At 54.0% G+C, this 18,932-nt stretch overlaps 1 protein-coding gene across 6 annotated transcripts in view; it reads left to right on the forward strand.

Moving 5' to 3' along the window:
- The first annotated feature begins 1,156 nt into the window (after positions 1–1,156).
- Positions 1,157–18,932, forward strand: part of DAZAP1 (DAZ associated protein 1) — a 79,388-nt gene continuing 61,612 nt past the window's right edge. For all 6 annotated transcript variants that reach the window (XM_075353075.1, XM_075353090.1, XM_075353081.1 and 3 more), the window contains exon 1: positions 1,157–1,282. In XM_075353075.1, the coding sequence (XP_075209190.1) occupies positions 1,254–1,282 (29 nt within the window). In that variant the 5' untranslated portion in view covers positions 1,157–1,253. The remainder of the gene's footprint in view (positions 1,283–18,932) is intronic.

Raw genomic sequence — 18,932 nt, forward strand, 5'->3', positions numbered from 1 at the left:
AAAGCATAAAGGATGATAGAGATAGAAATAATGGTCATGGTTGAAACAGGTGTCAAAGAGCAGTTTACCTGCTTCCTGCCCTGACTAACTGCCATTGAAATAACTGCCCAGCACTTAGCAACGATGGCACTTTGCATAAGATGGCACACATGCAGCACCCCAAACGCAGAAGAATAAAGTCGGAGCTGATTGGCTGTGGGGCTTGTGTGTCATAACAATGTCACATGGGCCCTAGGAATGTGAGTGCCTACACTGCTGGACCCGTGCGGGCACCGGAGGTGAGTATAGGCTTCATTATTTTTATGGGGTGAGAGGTGAGTATAGGTTTTATTATTTTTATGGGGTGAACATGAGGAATGAGTAGGGGGGTCCAAGTACTGGATAATCTCTTTAACTTCTTGGATGTGGTTTTGAGCAGTGTGAGGGGTGCAGTTTTTAGAATGGTGTCACTTTTGGATATTTTCTGTCACCTCGGCCCCTCAAAGTCACTTCAAATGTGATGTGGTCCCTAAAAAAAATGTTTTTTGTAAATTTTGTTGTAAAAATGAGAAATTGCTGATGAACTTTGAGCCCTTCTAACTTCCTAACAAAAATAAACAAAACAAAATGTTTCTAAAACGATGCTGATGTAAAGTAGACACGAGGGAAATTGGGAAATATTATATAGTAACTATTTTGGGTGACAACTCTCGGATTTATGGGCATAAAAATTCAAAGTTTGGAAATCGCTGTTTTCGACGAATTTCCATTTCTTTCACAAATAAACACAAAAAATATCTTCTTATATTGCACTTCATGACAGTGGTAAAATTGTCTCGAAAAACCAAGGTCACAATTGCCGGGATGCATAGAAGCGATCCACAGTTATATCAGTGACACTGGTCAGAAGAAGGGGTTAATGAAACAGTGTGATGCCAGTGCCGATGCCCCGCGTGTGAAGCCTCCCTATCCAGTAGACATCTGGCTCTGTACAGCAGTCCTAACAATCGTATGGTTGGACATATGGGAGGTAGCCATAATACAGTGCTCCGCAAGGCAAAAGAAATGTCGGCTGCACAACGCGTCACCCCAGACTCCAGCAAAATGGCGTCCCTCTCTGTAATTTGTGACCTTGCCTCTAGTGTCGAAAGTAATCCGTGCGTAATGACGCTGACGACGCCCCCTGCTTGGAAACCCCGTAGCCTCGCGCTCTGTTACCCGTTGGTCGGAGGTGTTGAGAGAGACGGCGGAGGCACAAGATCGGCCGCAGAGAAATGAACAACCAGGGCGGGGATGAGATCGGGTGAGAGGCTGGAGCAGGTGGCGGCTGTATGAGGTTGTCAGGAGGGGAAGTGATTGAGGTGACCCTGAGAAAGTGAGAGATCCGAAGGCCTGGGCGTGTAAGGAACCCCGGGCCGTGTGCGCTCCCGCCATGCAGCCTGGGCGCAATGCTGCTTAGCATGGGAGAGGTGTGCAGTGCAGAGCGGCTCTCCGGAGCGCCTGATAGTGTGAGCAGTCCCTGGGCCATGTGCAGTGGTCAGGTATATGCAGTGCGACTCTCTGGAGCCCCCGGCAGTGAGAGGAGCCCATGAGCCATGTGCAGTGTGAGGAGCCCCCGGGCCATGTGAAGTGGTCAGGTATATGCAGTGCGACTCTCTGGAGCCCCCGGCAGTGAGAGGAGCCCATGAGCCATGTGCAGTGTGAGGAGCCCCCGGGCCATGTGTAGTGGTCAGGTATATGCAGTGCGACTCTCTGGAATCCCCGGCAGTGTGAGGAGTCCCCGGCAGTGTGAGGAGTCCCCGGGCCATGTGTAGTGGTCAGGTATATGCAGTGCGACTCTCTGGAATCCCCGGCAGTGTGAGGAGTCCCCGGCAGTGTGAGGAGTCCCCGGCAGTGTGAGGAGTCCCCGGCAGTGTGAGGAGTCCCCGGCAGTGTGAGGAGTCCCCGGGCCATGTGTAGTGGTCAGGTATATGCAGTGCGGCTTTCCTGAGCCCCTAGCAGTGAGGAGCTCTTGTGTAGTGGTCATGTATGTGCAGTGCGGCTTTACTGAGCCCCCAGCAGTGTGAGGAGCCCCCGGGCCGTGTGTAGTGGTCAGGTATATGCAGTGCGGCTTTCCTGAGCCCCCAGCAGTGTGAGGAGCCCCCGGGCCGTGTGTAGTGGTCAGGTTTGTGCAGTGTGAGGAGTCCCCGGCAGTGTGAGGAGTCCCCGGGCCATGTGTAGTGGTCAGGTATATGCAGTGCGACTCTCTGGAGTCCCCGGCAGTGTGAGGAGTCCCCGGCAGTGTGAGGAGCTCCCGGGCCGTGTGTAGTGGTCAGGTATATGCAGTGCGACTCTGGAGTCCCCGGCAGTGTGAGGAGCTCCCGGGCCGTGTGTAGTGGTCAGGTATGTGCAGTGCGACTCTCTGGAGCCCCTGGCAGTGTGAGGAGCCCCTGGGCCATGTGTAGTGGTCAGGTATATGCAGTGCGGCTTTCCTGAGCCCCCAGCAGTGAGGAGCCCCTGGCCCGTGTGTGGTGGTCATGTATGTGCAGTGCGGCTTTCCTGAGACCCCAGCAGTGTGAGGAGCCCCCGGGCCGTGTAGTGGTCAGGTTTGTGCAGTGTGAGGAGCCCCCGGGCTGTGTGTAGTGGTCAGGTGTGTGCAGTGCTGAGGCAGCTGTCCTGATTCCCCGGCATTGTGAGGTGCCTGTGTGCAGTGCTGTGTGGCTCTCCTGAGCCCTTAGCAGTGTGACGTGGTCTGGTGTGCGCAGTGTGTGGCTCTCTGGAGCTGGTGCCCCCAGCAGTGTGAAGAGCCCCCGGGCTGTGTGTAGTGGTCAGGTGTGTGCAGTGCTGAGGCAGCTGTCCTGATCCCCCGGCATTGTGAGGTGCCTGTGTGCAGTGCTGCGTGGCTCTCCTGAGCCCTTAGCAGTGTGACGTGGTCAGGTGTGCGCAGTGTGTGGCTCTCTGGAGCTGGTGCCCCCAGCAGTGTGAGGAGCCCCCGGGCTGTGTGTAGTGGTCAGGTGTGTGCAGTGCTGTGGCAGCTGTCCTGATCCCCCGGCAGTGTGAGGTGCCTGTGTGCAGTGCTGCGTGGCTCTCCTGAGCCCTTAGCAGTGTGACGTGGTCAGGTGTGTGCAGTGCTGTGGCAGCTGTCCTGATCCCCCGGCAGTGTGAGGTGCCTGTGTGCAGTGCTGCGTGGCTCTCCTGAGCCCTTAGCAGTGCGACGTGGTCTGGTGTGCTCAGTGTGCGGCTCTCTGGAGCTGGTGCCCCCAGCAGTGTGAGGAGCCCCCGGGCTGTGTGTAGTGGTCAGGTGTGTGCAGTGCTGAGGCAGCTGTCCTGATCCCCTGGCATTGTGAGGTGCCTGTGTGCAGTGCTGCGTGGCTCTCCTGAGCCCTTAGCAGTGTGACGTGGTCTGGTGTGCGCAGTGTGTGGCTCTCTGGAGCTGGTGCCCCCAGCAGTGTGAGGAGCCCCCGGGCTGTGTGTAGTGGTCAGGTGTGTGCAGTGCTGTGGCAGCTGTCCTGATCCCCCGGCAGTGTGAGGTGCCTGTGTGCAGTGCTGCGTGGCTCTCCTGAGCCCTTAGCAGTGTGACGTGGTCAGGTGTGTGCAGTGCTGCGTGGCTCTCCTGAGCCCTTAGCAGTGTGACGTGGTCAGGTGTGTGCAGTGCTGTGGCAGCTGTCCTGATCCCCCGGCAGTGTGAGGTGCCTGTGTGCAGTGCTGCGTGGCTCTCCTGAGCCCTTAGCAGTGCGACGTGGTCTGGTGTGCTCAGTGTGCGGCTCTCTGGAGCTGGTGCCCCCAGCAGTGTGAGGAGCCCCCGGGCTGTGTGTAGTGGTCAGGTGTGTGCAGTGCTGAGGCAGCTGTCCTGATCCCCTGGCATTGTGAGGTGCCTGTGTGCAGTGCTGCGTGGCTCTCCTGAGCCCTTAGCAGTGTGACGTGGTCTGGTGTGCTCAGTGTGCGGCTCTCTGGAGCTGGTGCCCCCAGCAGTGTGAGGAGCCCCCGGGCTGTGTGTAGTGGTCAGGTGTGTGCAGTGCTGTGGCAGCTGTCCTGATCCCCCGGCAGTGTGAGGTGCCTGTGTGCAGTGCTGCGTGGCTCTCCTGAGCCCTTAGCAGTGCGACGTGGTCTGGTGTGCTCAGTGTGCGGCTCTCTGGAGCTGGTGCCCCCAGCAGTGTGAGGAGCCCCCGGGCTGTGTGTAGTGGTCAGGTGTGTGCAGTGCTGAGGCAGCTGTCCTGATCCCCTGGCATTGTGAGGTGCCTGTGTGCAGTGCTGCGTGGCTCTCCTGAGCCCTTAGCAGTGTGACGTGGTCTGGTGTGCGCAGTGTGTGGCTCTCTGGAGCTGGTGCCCCCAGCAGTGTGAGGAGCCCCCGGGCTGTGTGTAGTGGTCAGGTGTGTGCAGTGCTGTGGCAGCTGTCCTGATCCCCCGGCAGTGTGAGGTGCCTGTGTGCAGTGCTGCGTGGCTCTCCTGAGCCCTTAGCAGTGTGACGTGGTCAGGTGTGTGCAGTGCTGCGTGGCTCTCCTGAGCCCTTAGCAGTGTGACGTGGTCAGGTGTGTGCAGTGCTGTGGCAGCTGTCCTGATCCCCCGGCAGTGTGAGGTGCCTGTGTGCAGTGCTGCGTGGCTCTCCTGAGCCCTTAGCAGTGCGACGTGGTCTGGTGTGCTCAGTGTGCGGCTCTCTGGAGCTGGTGCCCCCAGCAGTGTGAGGAGCCCCCGGGCTGTGTGTAGTGGTCAGGTGTGTGCAGTGCTGAGGCAGCTGTCCTGATCCCCTGGCATTGTGAGGTGCCTGTGTGCAGTGCTGCGTGGCTCTCCTGAGCCCTTAGCAGTGTGACGTGGTCTGGTGTGCTCAGTGTGCGGCTCTCTGGAGCTGGTGCCCCCAGCAGTGTGAGGAGCCCCCGGGCTGTGTGTAGTGGTCAGGTGTGTGCAGTGCTGTGGCAGCTGTCCTGATCCCCCGGCAGTGTGAGGTGCCTGTGTGCAGTGCTGCGTGGCTCTCCTGAGCCCTTAGCAGTGCGACGTGGTCTGGTGTGCTCAGTGTGCGGCTCTCTGGAGCTGGTGCCCCCAGCAGTGTGAGGAGCCCCCGGGCTGTGTGTAGTGGTCAGGTGTGTGCAGTGCTGTGGCAGCTGTCCTGATCCCCCGGCAGTGTGAGGTGCCTGTGTGCAGTGCTGCGTGGCTCTCCTGAGCCCTTAGCAGTGCGACGTGGTCTGGTGTGCGCAGTGTGCGGCTCTCTGGAGCTGGTGCCCCCAGCAGTGTGAGGAGCCCCCTCATTAGATGCTTTCCTTCATCAGCCTTGTGCTTAGAACCGGTCGGGCAGGTTGCAGCTTTGTGTGCTAATTGCAGTGTGCAGCACCTGTTTATTATTCGGATTAGCTGCAGGTATATGAGCACATGATGCAGTCCCCGGAGTGTGCTCTATTTCCAGCACGAGTATTTATGGCAGGTTCTGCTCTCCTGGATGACTTCAGGCTGCAGATGCTGGGTGCCCTCTGCCATGTTTACTGTCTTTTTCTCTCCCCACGACAGCAGCGAGGAGAGAGGATCCATCCCAAAAGACAGCCTCTCTATACTCTTCAGTGGTCGACCTACAGCACTTGGCGCTGCAGAGAGATGTATCTTCGAAGCTCACCTGAGCAGCCATCTCTGGGGGGGCACGGCCTGGTCCGGCGTCAGTGCGTTCTCGGTGCAGACCCCTGGTGTCACCCAGAAAGAGGAGCACAGCCTAGTCCAGCATCAGTGCATCCTGGAGCAACGTGGGGCCGCAGAGCGGAGTAGGCATGCGGGAGGTCGGGTGTATCCTGGTGTGCTTTACATCGCAGCGCTATCTGCAGACGCCCCTGTGACCCGGGCCGGAAGGAAGCTCCTCAGAAACCTCCGGTGACGTCACAGAGCGGGACAGAAGATAAAAGATCTCTAGAAATCCTTTTTCTAAAGATCTCTATCTATGCTAGTGTATACAGGGATGGTTAGGCAGGATTAGCAATATACACCCAGAACTGCTCGTGGTCCCAGGTGCATATTTGACCTGACAGGTTCCTTTTAAGGCCCAGTACCCACGCTGTGTAGTTTTGACGCACATTTTCAGAAATCTGCAGCAAAATCTGCATGTCCATTGTGAAGCCAGTAAAGTCTATGAGAATTCACAAGTGCTGTGCCCATGTTGAGTATTTTTCCCTTGCATATTTGGTGCAGATTTCTTTTTTTCTGCACCAAATACGCAAGGGAAAAATAAGCAACGTGGGCACAGCACTTGTAAATTCTCATAGACTTTGCTGGCTTCACAATGGACATGCAGATTTTGCTGCAGATTTCTGAAAATAGGCGTCAAAACTGCACAGCGTGGGCACTGGGCCTAAAAATGTAGCTTTCCTGAGCATTGGGATGGGTGGATCCTCTCTCCTACGTGCTGTCGTGGCTCTGGAAACCGGTAAGTAATTACGTATTTTTCCCTCTGTGCTCACTGATCTAATGGACAGGTGTCAGTATGTAGTATTAGAAGGGTGAAGAGCGATGATCAGAGGTTAGGATGGTATTTGTGCTTTGTGAAGTAAAATGGCAGTGTTCCTTTTAGAGCCTAATTACTTAAAATCCTCATTCTCGGCAGTACATTGTTTTGTGTAAACACGACGTGCTGCTGAAGACAGTGATATACAGAGCACAGAACAATCTGTCCAATCTCGCACCGCAATGCATGGACTGGCTGTGGTTCTCCTGACCCAAACGTCCAGCATTGTAGAAAGCGGTCACACTCCGGTCAGCAGACCTGCGCCCAGTTCGTGCATTGTGGTCCGAGATTGGACCAATTTGCACGGATGTCTGCATGAATGCTGAGATGCAATATCTGCCACTTGTAATGAACAATGCTCGCCTGGCACCATTCACATGTGGACAGCAGGCCACAAGCGGGGGATCCGGCACAAAACCAGTGGTGCTCAGCGACAAGTGCCCCCAGGTGCTGGGAAATAAAAGGATTTCAGTACAGAAGGAAATCTTCATTTATTGCAACATATTAAAATTGACCTCTCAGTGGAGGCCAAGGCAGGAGTGGGGGGAGGGGAGGACAAAGTGCAGATTTGGTCAGACAGACCGTTTTTCACGACTGTGGTGGTACAGGTTCTGACCACCCCTTGTTTACTCAGGCCTGTAGTGGCGCTGTTGCATGGAATGGTGCGTCCCCTCCCACCACTCCTGACTTGGCCTCCATTGACAGGTGAATTTTAATATGTTGCAATAAAAGATGATTTTATTCTCTGGAAGTGAGTGCCGTGGATTTCCTTCTGTGCTGAAATATCTGCCACTTGTGCATGCCTCTTGGCAGGTGTGCAAATCGTAAGATCTCGGCAACACTTGTGTAAAATCTGGAAATAAGCAGCTCTGGACTACATCAGATAACCCCTTAAAGCTCCAATACACGTTAGATTAAAATCAGTTGAATCCACATATTTCGGTAGGATAAACCAATCTGTGTATGGGGTCCTCCTGACTATCCCCCAACAGATTGCCGGGCTGAATAAGGATTAGCTGGCTTACATGCCTGAGCCTGCTGTTCTCCGGTAAGGTGCTGCTCTGAGCTAGGCATATATGTGTATGGGGGAGACGGGAGAACCTGTTTGTCCCACAGTTATCCAAAGTTACACATAATTGTAGCAGAAATCCTTCCTGGACCCATGTGTACACCTAGCATCTGGAAAGTGTTGTGCATATTGCTAATCCCTGCCTAACCGTCCCTGTGTATGAACACTACAAAACTTGCAGGAATCTTTAGGATTTAACCCATAGAAGTACAGTACAAACCAAAGAGAACGCGTTTTTGGCTACACCTTTAGCCTTTGTCAATGCCGAAAAGGTCTAGCCGAAAACGCGTTCTTTTTGTTTGTACTGTGCTTCTATGGATTCAATCCTAAAGCTTACTGCAAGTTGTTGTAGTGCTGGTCTTATGTTGGTATATTATTTGGTGTGCCATCCCTTGACCGAGCACCTGTAATTTTGAGTGCCGCATGGATATCACTTCTTATAACCCTCCCTGTATACACTAGCATAATATTTCTAAAGATTTTTTTATCGTATGCTAATGAGCTCGGGGACGTTCCTTCCCTTGCTAGTCAGCCCCATTAGCCTCTGTGGGTGTGCGAAGATGTAAATGAATAGAAAAAAATAAAGAATTTCAGCTCACCCCTCTTCACTCCTGGATCCACTGCCAGCGCATGGAAAACGCTTTGACCCGGGCAGGAAAGACAAAATCCAAAAGGGTAAACATCCAGCGTCTCATGGAGAACAGGAGAAAAAAAAAGACTTTTTTTTTTTTTTTAAAAAAAAAATCTAAATTTATTGAATTCCATTAAAAATATGTACAATTTTTTTTTTTCCCCTCTTTTTTCCTCTCCCCTGTTCTCCATAAGACGCTGGATCTTTACCCTTTTGAAAATGTTAATGAATGCACAGCATCAGAGGAGATCTCACTCGCTCTCTGCCCTCGTGTCCAACGCTGGATTTCGGCTCAGTGCGCATGACCCCAGAGGTTCAGTCATGTGCTCTACTTCAGTTTGACGCCAGGACGTGTACACCCGGATTCATAGTGCGCATGACCCAAACTCCGGGATCATGTGCACTGAGCCGAAATCCAGCGATGGCAGCGGACAGGTGAGAGATCATCCTCTGACGCTACCATTCATTAGTATGGCAGCACACCTACAGGGGCATACTCATGTGCTAATGGGGGCGACTAGGAAGGGAAGCAACGCCCATGGGACTAGTGTCCCCGCTCACTAGCATAAGATAAAAGGTCTTTAGAAATACTATGCTAGTAGATAAAGGGATTAGTAATATCCCCCAGAACTGCTTGTGGTCCTGTGTGCATATTACACCTGACAGCTTCCCTTTAACCCTTTAAGCAGTGTAGACAGGCTGCCCATGACTGATTTTGTGCTGTACATAAGATCATCCTTCTTGGCCACATGTTGTCCGGTGTAAACAATAGCAGCCTATGCACTGAACTGTGTATTACATATTATTCCGTGCACATTGTTAAGCAAGGTCTTCACATGTAAACAGTCGATTAAACAACCCCAATTTAAATGTCCACCGATTAGCAGTCATTTGATGCAGCAATTAGTGCAAACCTCTCTATACCGCTCTGTAAGGACGTCAGATCGCTCCCATTTTGTAATGTGGCACACTAGCACCTTGCAAAGGATGGAGATTGCTGTGACTGTCCCATATGACTGAGGGCTGTGGAAATCCATGCGGCAGAAACCACTGCATTCATGTTTAGTTACAAGAAATGTTAGCAACATATCTGCCGTGTGTATACAGCTGTCAAGGATATGCCAGATGGCTAGCTTGTGGGCTTTTCATTTACATCCAGCTGGCCCATGGCAATAGGCTAACTGCTTGCAATTTGCCATGGTTTTGCTGCAAGTCCATGTGAGGTACATATAAATAGCATGCTTCATCAGCATGTACAGCGGATGTACACTCATTGTGTGTCACAAGGATTGCGACAAATCAGGGGGAATTCCTTAGGGTTTACCTCTTGGCCATGCATCATATACTGCCCTGCATGGCTGCTGGATCTGAGAGCGACACCTCGTAATTAGTGATGAGCGAGTACTAAAAAGCTCGGGTGCTCGAGGCTCGGGTCGAGCATCCCAAGATACTCGTGTACTCGGCCCGAGCACCGAGCACAATGTTATCCTATGGGAGACCCGAGTATTTTTATGAAATGACCCCCGGCAGCATGTAGAAACCCTAAAAATGTCACAAAAGTCTCAGAAGAGTGCTCAAATGACATGGCAACAGCATGGGGAAGACCCCTTGAAGCATTTATCACTCAAAAGTCACAGCTGTGAACAATTTTGTCCGCGTTTTACGGACTCACCAGAAAACCTTCCAAAATGACACCAAAATGAATTTTCATGGCGGAAATGTTAAGGGCACATACCCAATAGTGAGATAGAGCTGGTGTATGTTACTTTTGGAGATTACATGAAAGATTTTACGTGAAAAGATTGTGTGGCACTTCGATGTCCCTGAGAAGAAACGTACATGAAGGCCTCTTGAGTCTAATGTGCCCATTTTGAGGAAGTGGGTCTATTGTAGTATAGCCCTTTGGCAGGGCAGCCAAAAATTGGGAGGCTCCACGTTGTCCCTGGATAGAGACGTGCATGAGGGCCTGTAAACCTGAAGTGTCCATTGTCAGGAAGTGGGTCTATTGTAGTATAGCCCTTAGGCAGGGCAGCCAAAAATTGGGAGGCTCCACATTGTCCCTGGATAGAGACGTGCATGAGGGCCTGTAAACCTGAAGTGTCCATTGTCAGGAAGTGGGTCTATTGTAGTATAGCCCTTAGGCAGGGCAGCCAAAAATTGGGAGGCTCCACATTGTCCCTGGATAGAGACGTGCATGAGGGCCTGTAAACCTGAAGTGTCCATTGTCAGGAAGTGGGTCTATTGTAGTATAGCCCTTAGGCAGGGCAGCCAAAAATTGGGAGGCTCCACATTGTCCCTGGATAGATTAATTGTAAGGCACAGAGGAATGTCGGAGTACAGTTGTTTGATCTGCAAGGTACTCCTTGAGCATCTGGGCAAACTTAGGATTTCTTGTGGCACTACCCCGCACCTCAGGGGCTGTGGTACGTGAGGGGCTGAGAAAACTGTCCCACATCTTAAAGACTGTTCCCCTACCTCTGGCGGATTGGACTTGTGCCCCTCTCGGCTGTACACCTTGGTTGTCCACTGATTCCTGACCTATGCCGCTAGCGTTTTGTGAGGGGAATGCTTTGCCTACTTCCGTGACTATGGCCTTCCGGAACTGCTGCATTTTGGCTGACCTCTCCGCCTCGGGAATAAGAGACATAAAGTTCTCCTTGTAGCGTGGGTCTAACAGTGTTACCAACCAGTAATGATTATCGGCCAAGATGTTCTTAACGCGAGGGTCACGAGACAGGCAGCTTACCATAAAGTCAGCCATGTGCGCCAGACTCTTAACAGCCAGTACTTCAGTATCCTGACCAACACGATGACTGAACATGCTGTCCTCCTCCTCCTCATCTACCCTGTCCTCTGGCCAGCCACGCTGAACCGAGGATATGACTGGTGTGCATGTCATATCCTCAATTTGGCCGGAGAGTTGCTCCATGTCTTCATCCTCCTCCTCGTCATAGTCCTCCACTGCACGTTGTGATGAGACGAGGCTGGGCTGTGTTATCACCCACACCCACTACTGTTTCTTGCTCCAACTCATCGCGCTCCGCCTGCAATGCATCATGTTTGTTTTTGAGCAGAGACCGTTTTAGAAGGCAGAGAAGCGGTATGGTGACGCTAATTATGGCGTCATCCACACTCACCATCTTGGTGGAGTCCTCAAAGTTTTGGAGGATGGTACATAGGTCGGACATCCATCTCCACTCCTCAGGTGTTGTGTGGAGTTTGACCCATTTCCCGACGGCTTAGGTGATGCAGGTACTCAACAACTGCCCTCTTCTGCTCACATATCCTGACCAACATGTGCAGAGTTGAATTCCAACGCGTGGGGACATCACACACCAGTCTGTGAGCCGGAAGATGCAAACTGCGCTGAAAGCCGGCAAGGCCGGCTGAAGCAGTAGGTGACTTTCGAAAATGTGCAGACAGGCGGCGAACTTTTACCAGCAGATCAGACAGCTCTGGGTATGACTTTAGAAACCGCTGAACCACGAGGTTGAGCACATGGGCCACGCATGGAACATGTGTCAGCTGGCCTCGCCTCAAAGCCGCCACCAGGTTCCGGCCATTGTCACACACGACCTTTCCTGGCTTTAGGTTCAGAGGTGTGAGTCCACACCTCTTCTGCATTGTGGGGTTTGTCACCTATGCAGATTAGCTTCAGCACAGCCTGTTGCCGCTTCGCCGAGGCAGTGCTGCAGTGCTTCCAGCTTGGGACTGGTGTGGAGGGTAAAGTGGATGAGGATGCGCAGGAGGAGGATGAGGCTGAGGAGCATGACATTCCGGAGCTGTAGAGTGTGGGTGAAACCCTGACTGAGGTAGGGCCTGCAAACCTTGGTGTGTGAAGGACGTGTTCCGTCCCTCGCTCAGACTGGGTCCCAGCTTCCACAATATTAACCCAGTGTGCCGTCAACGAGATGTAGCGGCCTTGCCCACAAGCACTTGTCCACGTGTCTGTGGTTAGGTGGACTTTGGGTGAAACAGCGTTGTTCAGGGCACGTGTGATGTTTTGTGACACGTGGTTATGCAATGCGGGGACGGCACATCGGGAGAAATAGTGGCGGCTGGGGACCGAGTAACGTGGGACAGCTGCCGCCATCAGGTCGCGGAATGCTTCTGTCTCCACCAGCCTAAAAGGCAACATTTCCAGCGCAAGCAGTCGCGAAATGTTAGCATTTAGAACTGTGGCATGTGGGGCGTTGGCAGTGTATTTGCGCCTGCGTTCAAAGGTTTGCTGAATGGATAACTGAACGCTGCGCTGGGACAAGGACGTGCTTGATGATGGTGTTATTTCTGCGTGGGCAACTGCAGGTGCAGGGCTGGAGGAGGCTTGTTCGCAGGCAGCATGGACAGGGGATTGGCTCGCATGCACAACAAGCGAAGACGTAGCAGTGACATCAGCAAGCACTGCTCCTCGACTCTGTTGTACTTCCCACAAAGTCGGGTGCTTGGCTGACGTGCCTGATCATGCTGGTGGTGGTCAGGCTGCTAGTTTTGGAACCCCTGCTGATGCTGGCACGGCAGGTGTTGCAAATGGCCTTTTTAGAATCATCTGGAGCCAACTTAAAAAACTGCCAGACTCGGGAAGACCTAACATTTGTACAGGCACCTTGTGTCGTGTTGTTGTTCGGGGAACGGTTGCCTGACTTCTGCCTGGAGCCACCACCCTGCTTTTTACTGCCTGTTGGGATGCTACGCCTCCCTCCCCCTGTGCACTGCTGTCCTCGCTCTGCATATCCTCCTGCCAGGTTGGGTCAGTTACTGGATCATCCACCACGTCGTCTTCCTCTTCCGCACCCTGCTCCTCCTCCTGACTTCCTGACAATTGTCTCATCATCGTCCACCCCTTGTTGAGACTAGTTGCCAACTTCGTGAGAACGTGGCTGCTCAAATATTTGGGCATCTGTACATACAATCTCCTCATGACCCACTTCAACATGAGCTGGCGAGAGGCCAGAATGTGCGAATGGAAACGTGAACAGCTCTTCCGAGTGTCCAAGTGTGGGATCAGTAATGTCCAAGGACGTGTACTCAGCCTTGTGGTAGGAAGGAGGATCAGGTTCTGAAATGTGCGGTGCAGTATCACGGCTATTGACACTTGACCGTGTGGAAGACAGAGTGTTTGTGGTGGTGCCAATCTGACTGGAAGCATTATCCGCTATCCAACTAACAACCTGTTGACACTGGTCTTGGTTCAAGAGCGGTGTACTGCTGCGGTCCCCAAGAATTTGGGACAGGACGTGCGAGCGAGTAGATGTGGCCCTTTGTTGTGGCGAAATTAGAGCTTGCCCACGACCTCGGCCTCTGCCTGCACCACCATCACGTCCACTTCCTTGTTCCTTGCCAACGCCCTTGCGCATTTTGCAATGCTGTGCTGACGTGTATTCACTAGACTTGTGCGTTTTATATCCAAGTTTGTGCAAAACGCACACAAGTGCACCTGAACGCTGCCACCAACAGGCACACACGTGCGTTTTTTAAATGCAAGCACGGACGCACTAAGAACCTAACAGGTTTTTAGGAGCACAATTGCTGAGAAGTCTGACACTATCTGGACTGTTTTAGACTGTGTACACCAGCCCCAGATATGATGAAGGCTGGTATACGGTCACCACTAGGAATGGCTATATACCCTGCCTGCCTGCCTGTATACTGCTACAATAGTCCTGACAAGGACTCTTCTGGTCACTAGCCTGTATTCCGACCTGGCTATACCCTGCCTGTATACAGCAACAATAGTCCTGTAAAGGACTCTGCTCCTGTACTCCGACCTGGCTATACCCTGCCTGCCTGTATACAACTATAATAGTCCTGAGAAGGACTTCTGGTCACACTGTTTGCAGCCCTGCTACGGAAATAGCTATAAAGGGCCGCAAACCTTTCCCTGAAGCAGCAACACTCTCCCTGCACTGACTGGATGGCTGTGTGCAGAGCACAGTGCGCGCCCGCCGGTATAAAGGCTCGGTCACGCTGTGCAGGCCGGCCAATCACTGCAATTCCACAACTAACAGGGCTGTGGCATTGCAGTGGTCTGCCAGCCAATCCCTGCATGAGGGCTGGCTCTCAAAAGAGCGCCAACATGCAGGGATGAAGACCACGAGAACAGCACGAGTATCGCGAGATTACTCGGTCCCCGCTGAGTAGCCCGAGTACAGCGATACTCGTGCGAGTACCGAGTAGTAACGAGCATACTCGCTCAACACTACTCGTAATAAGTGTTACTTGTCTCTAGAAATGGTCCATGTGGCATTGTATGATACTACTCCAAATACACCTTCTTCAGTAACAGATTGGACTGCAGCAGTTCGCTGATTTTGTGGAAGAATTAAATTGGTGACCTGGTAGTGAGGATCCTAAGGTCTGCACATGTTGCAGGTTTTTAGTGTTTTTGATATGTTGTGTCTGCAGAATTATCACAAAACCTGAGGGGTTTACCTAATACCATCAAAGTGAATGAGAATCCTTTAGTATTACGCACACATTACTTATTTCAGTGGGGAACTATGCATGTATTTGATGCTGCGTTTTCCTGTCACTACATCCATATTTCATCCTGTTTGCTGCAGATTTTTCTGCTATATATATTGAACAGGTGCACATACCCGGGTGTGTTCAAACTATGTACCGTATTTTTCGGACTATAAGACGCACAGGACCATAAGACGAACTCTGGTTTTAGAGATGGAAAATAAAATGTTAAGCAAAAAATGTGGTCATGACACGCTGTTATGGGGCGAGGATCTGCTGCTGACACTATTATGGGGGTAATGTCCCCAAATTCTCTACTAAGGTGCCGCATCCTGGTAATGATCCTCCTGCCTTGTATATACAGTATATGTCCCTCATCCTGGTATAGCCCCCATCTTGCTATATACTGCCATCCTGGTATGTGCTCCCATCCTGCTATATACCTCATCCTGGTATATGGCCGCATCATGCTATATACCCCATCCTGTCCTGCTCATAATATGCCCCCCGTCCTGCTCATATGCCCCCCGTCCTGCTCATAATATGCCCCCCGTCCTGCTCATAATATGCCCCCCGTCCTGCTCATAATGTGCCCCCCGTCCTGCTCATAATGTGCCCCCCGTCCTGCTCATAATGTGCCCCCCGTCCTGCTCATAATGTGCCCCCCGTCCTGCTCATAATGTGCCCCCCGTCCTGCTCATAATGTGCCCCCCGTCCTGCTCATAATGTGCCCCCCGTCCTGCTCATAATGTGCCCCCCGTCCTGCTCATAATGTGCCCCCCGTCCTGCTCATAATGTGCCCCCCGTCCTGCTCATAATGTGCCCCCCGTCCTGCTCATAATGTGCCCCCCGTCCTGCTCATAATGTGCCCCCCGTCCTGCTCATAATGTGCCCCCCGTCCTGCTCATAATGTGCCCCCCGTCCTGCTCATAATGTGCCCCCCGTCCTGCTCATAATGTGCCCCCCGTCCTGCTCATAATGTGCCCCCCGTCCTGCTCATAATGTGCCCCCCGTCCTGCTCATAATGTGCCCCCCGTCCTGCTCATAATGTGCCCCCGTCCTGCTCATAATGTGCCCCCCGTCCTGCTCATAATGTGCCCCCCGTCCTGCTCATAATGTGCCCCCCGTCCTGCTCATAATGTGCCCCCCGTCCTGCTCATAATGTGCCCCCCGTCCTGCTCATAATGTGCCCCCCGTCCTGCTCATAATGTGCCCCCCGTCCTGCTCATAATGTGCCCCCCGTCCTGCTCATAATGTGCCCCCCGTCCTGCTCATAATGTGCCCCCCGTCCTGCTCATAATGTGCCCCCCGTCCTGCTCATAATGTGCCCCCCGTCCTGCTCATAATGTGCCCCCCGTCCTGCTCATAATGTGCCCCCCGTCCTGCTCATAATGTGCCCCCCGTCCTGCTCATAATGTGCCCCCCGTCCTGCTCATAATGTGCCCCCCGTCCTGCTCATAATGTGCCCCCCGTCCTGCTCATAATGTGCCCCCCGTCCTGCTCATAATGTGCCCCCCGTCCTGCTCATAATGTGCCCCCCGTCCTGCTCATAATGTGCCCCCCGTCCTGCTCATAATGTGCCCCCCGTCCTGCTCATAATGTGCCCCCCGTCCTGCTCATAATGTGCCCCCCGTCCTGCTCATAATGTGCCCCCCGTCCTGCTCATAATGTGCCCCCCGTCCTGCTCATAATGTGCCCCCCGTCCTGCTCATAATGTGCCCCCCGTCCTGCTCATAATGTGCCCCCCGTCCTGCTCATAATGTGCCCCCCGTCCTGCTCATAATGTGCCCCCCGTCCTGCTCATAATGTGCCCCCCGTCCTGCTCATAATGTGCCCCCCGTCCTGCTCATAATGTGCCCCCCGTCCTGCTCATAATGTGCCCCCCGTCCTGCTCATAATGTGCCCCCCGTCCTGCTCATAATGTGCCCCCCGTCCTGCTCATAATGTGCCCCCCGTCCTGCTCATAATGTGCCCCCCGTCCTGCTCATAATGTGCCCCCCGTCCTGCTCATAATGTGCCCCCCGTCCTGCTCATAATGTGCCCCCCGTCCTGCTCATAATGTGCCCCCCGTCCTGCTCATAATGTGCCCCCCGTCCTGCTCATAATGTGCCCCCCGTCCTGCTCATAATGTGCCCCCCGTCCTGCTCATAATGTGCCCCCCGTCCTGCTCATAATGTGCCCCCCGTCCTGCTCATAATGTGCCCCCCGTCCTGCTCATAATGTGCCCCCCGTCCTGCTCATAATGTGCCCCCCGTCCTGCTCATAATGTGCCCCCCGTCCTGCTCATAATGTGCCCCCCGTCCTGCTCATAATGTGCCCCCCGTCCTGCTCATAATGTGCCCCCCGTCCTGCTCATAATGTGCCCCCCGTCCTGCTCATAATGTGCCCCCCGTCCTGCTCATAATGTGCCCCCCGTCCTGCTCATAATGTGCCCCCCGTCCTGCTCATAATGTGCCCCCCGTCCTGCTCATAATGTGCCCCCCGTCCTGCTCATAATGTGCCCCCCGTCCTGCTCATAATGTGCCCCCCGTCCTGCTCATAATGTGCCCCCCGTCCTGCTCATAATGTGCCCCCCGTCCTGCTCATAATGTGCCCCCCGTCCTGCTCATAATGTGCCCCCCGTCCTGCTCATAATGTGCCCCCCGTCCTGCTCATAATGTGCCCCCCGTCCTGCTCATAATGTGCCCCCCGTCCTGCTCATAATGTGCCCCCCGTCCTGCTCATAATGTGCCCCCCGTCCTGCTCATAATGTGCCCCCCGTCCTGCTCATAATGTGCCCCCCGTCCTGCTCATAATGTGCCCCCCGTCCTGCTCATAATGTGCCCCCCGTCCTGCTCATAATGTGCCCCCCGTCCTGCTCATAATGTGCCCCCCGTCCTGCTCATAATGTGCCCCCCGTCCTGCTCATAATGTGCCCCCCGTCCTGCTCATAATGTGCCCCCCGTCCTGCTCATAATGTGCCCCCCGTCCTGCTCATAATGTGCCCCCCGTCCTGCTCATAATGTGCCCCCCGTCCTGCTCATAATGTGCCCCCCGTCCTGCTCATAATGTGCCCCCCGTCCTGCTCATAATGTGCCCCCCGTCCTGCTCATAATGTGCCCCCCGTCCTGCTCATAATGTGCCCCCCGTCCTGCTCATAATGTGCCCCCCGTCCTGCTCATAATGTGCCCCCCGTCCTGCTCATAATGTGCCCCCCGTCCTGCTCATAATGTGCCCCCCGTCCTGCTCATAATGTGCCCCCCGTCCTGCTCATAATGTGCCCCCCGTCCTGCTCATAATGTGCCCCCCGTCCTGCTCATAATGTGCCCCCCGTCCTGCTCATAATGTGCCCCCCGTCCTGCTCATAATGTGCCCCCCGTCCTGCTCATAATGTGCCCCCCGTCCTGCTCATAATGTGCCCCCCGTCCTGCTCATAATGTGCCCCCCGTCCTGCTCATAATGTGCCCCCCGTCCTGCTCATAATGTGCCCCCCGTCCTGCTCATAATGTGCCCCCCGTCCTGCTCATAATGTGCCCCCCGTCCTGCTCATAATGTGCCCCCCGTCCTGCTCATAATGTGCCCCCCGTCCTGCTCATAATGTGCCCCCCGTCCTGCTCATAATGTGCCCCCCGTCCTGCTCATAATGTGCCCCCCGTCCTGCTCATAATGTGCCCCCCGTCCTGCTCATAATGTGCCCCCCGTCCTGCTCATAATGTGCCCCCCGTCCTGCTCATAATGTGCCCCCCGTCCTGCTCATAATGTGCCCCCCGTCCTGCTCATAATGTGCCCCCCGTCCTGCTCATAATGTGCCCCCCGTCCTGCTCATAATGTGCCCCCCGTCCTGCTCATAATGTGCCCCCCGTCCTGCTCATAATGTGCCCCCCGTCCTGCTCATAATGTGCCCCCCGTCCTGCTCATAATGTGCCCCCCGTCCTGCTCATAATGTGCCCCCCGTCCTGCTCATAATGTGCCCCCCGTCCTGCTCATAATGTGCCCCCCGTCCTGCTCATAATGTGCCCCCCGTCCTGCTCATAATGTGCCCCCCGTCCTGCTCATAATGTGCCCCCCGTCCTGCTCATAATGTGCCCCCCGTCCTGCTCATAATGTGCCCCCCCCGTCCTGCTCATAATGTGCCCCCCCCGTCCTGCTCATAATGTGCCCCCCCCGTCCTGCTCATAATGTGCCCCCCCCGTCCTGCTCATAATGTGCCCCCCCCGTCCTGCTCATAATGTGCCCCCCCCGTCCTGCTCATAATGTGCCCCCCCCGTCCTGCTCATAATGTGCCCCCCCCGTCCTGCTCATAATGTGCCCCCCCCGTCCTGCTCATAATGTGCCCCCCCCGTCCTGCTCATAATGTG

The sequence above is a fragment of the Anomaloglossus baeobatrachus genome, chromosome 1 (genome assembly GCF_048569485.1).
Source record: "Anomaloglossus baeobatrachus isolate aAnoBae1 chromosome 1, aAnoBae1.hap1, whole genome shotgun sequence".
Classification (NCBI taxonomy): Eukaryota; Metazoa; Chordata; class Amphibia; order Anura; family Aromobatidae; genus Anomaloglossus; species Anomaloglossus baeobatrachus.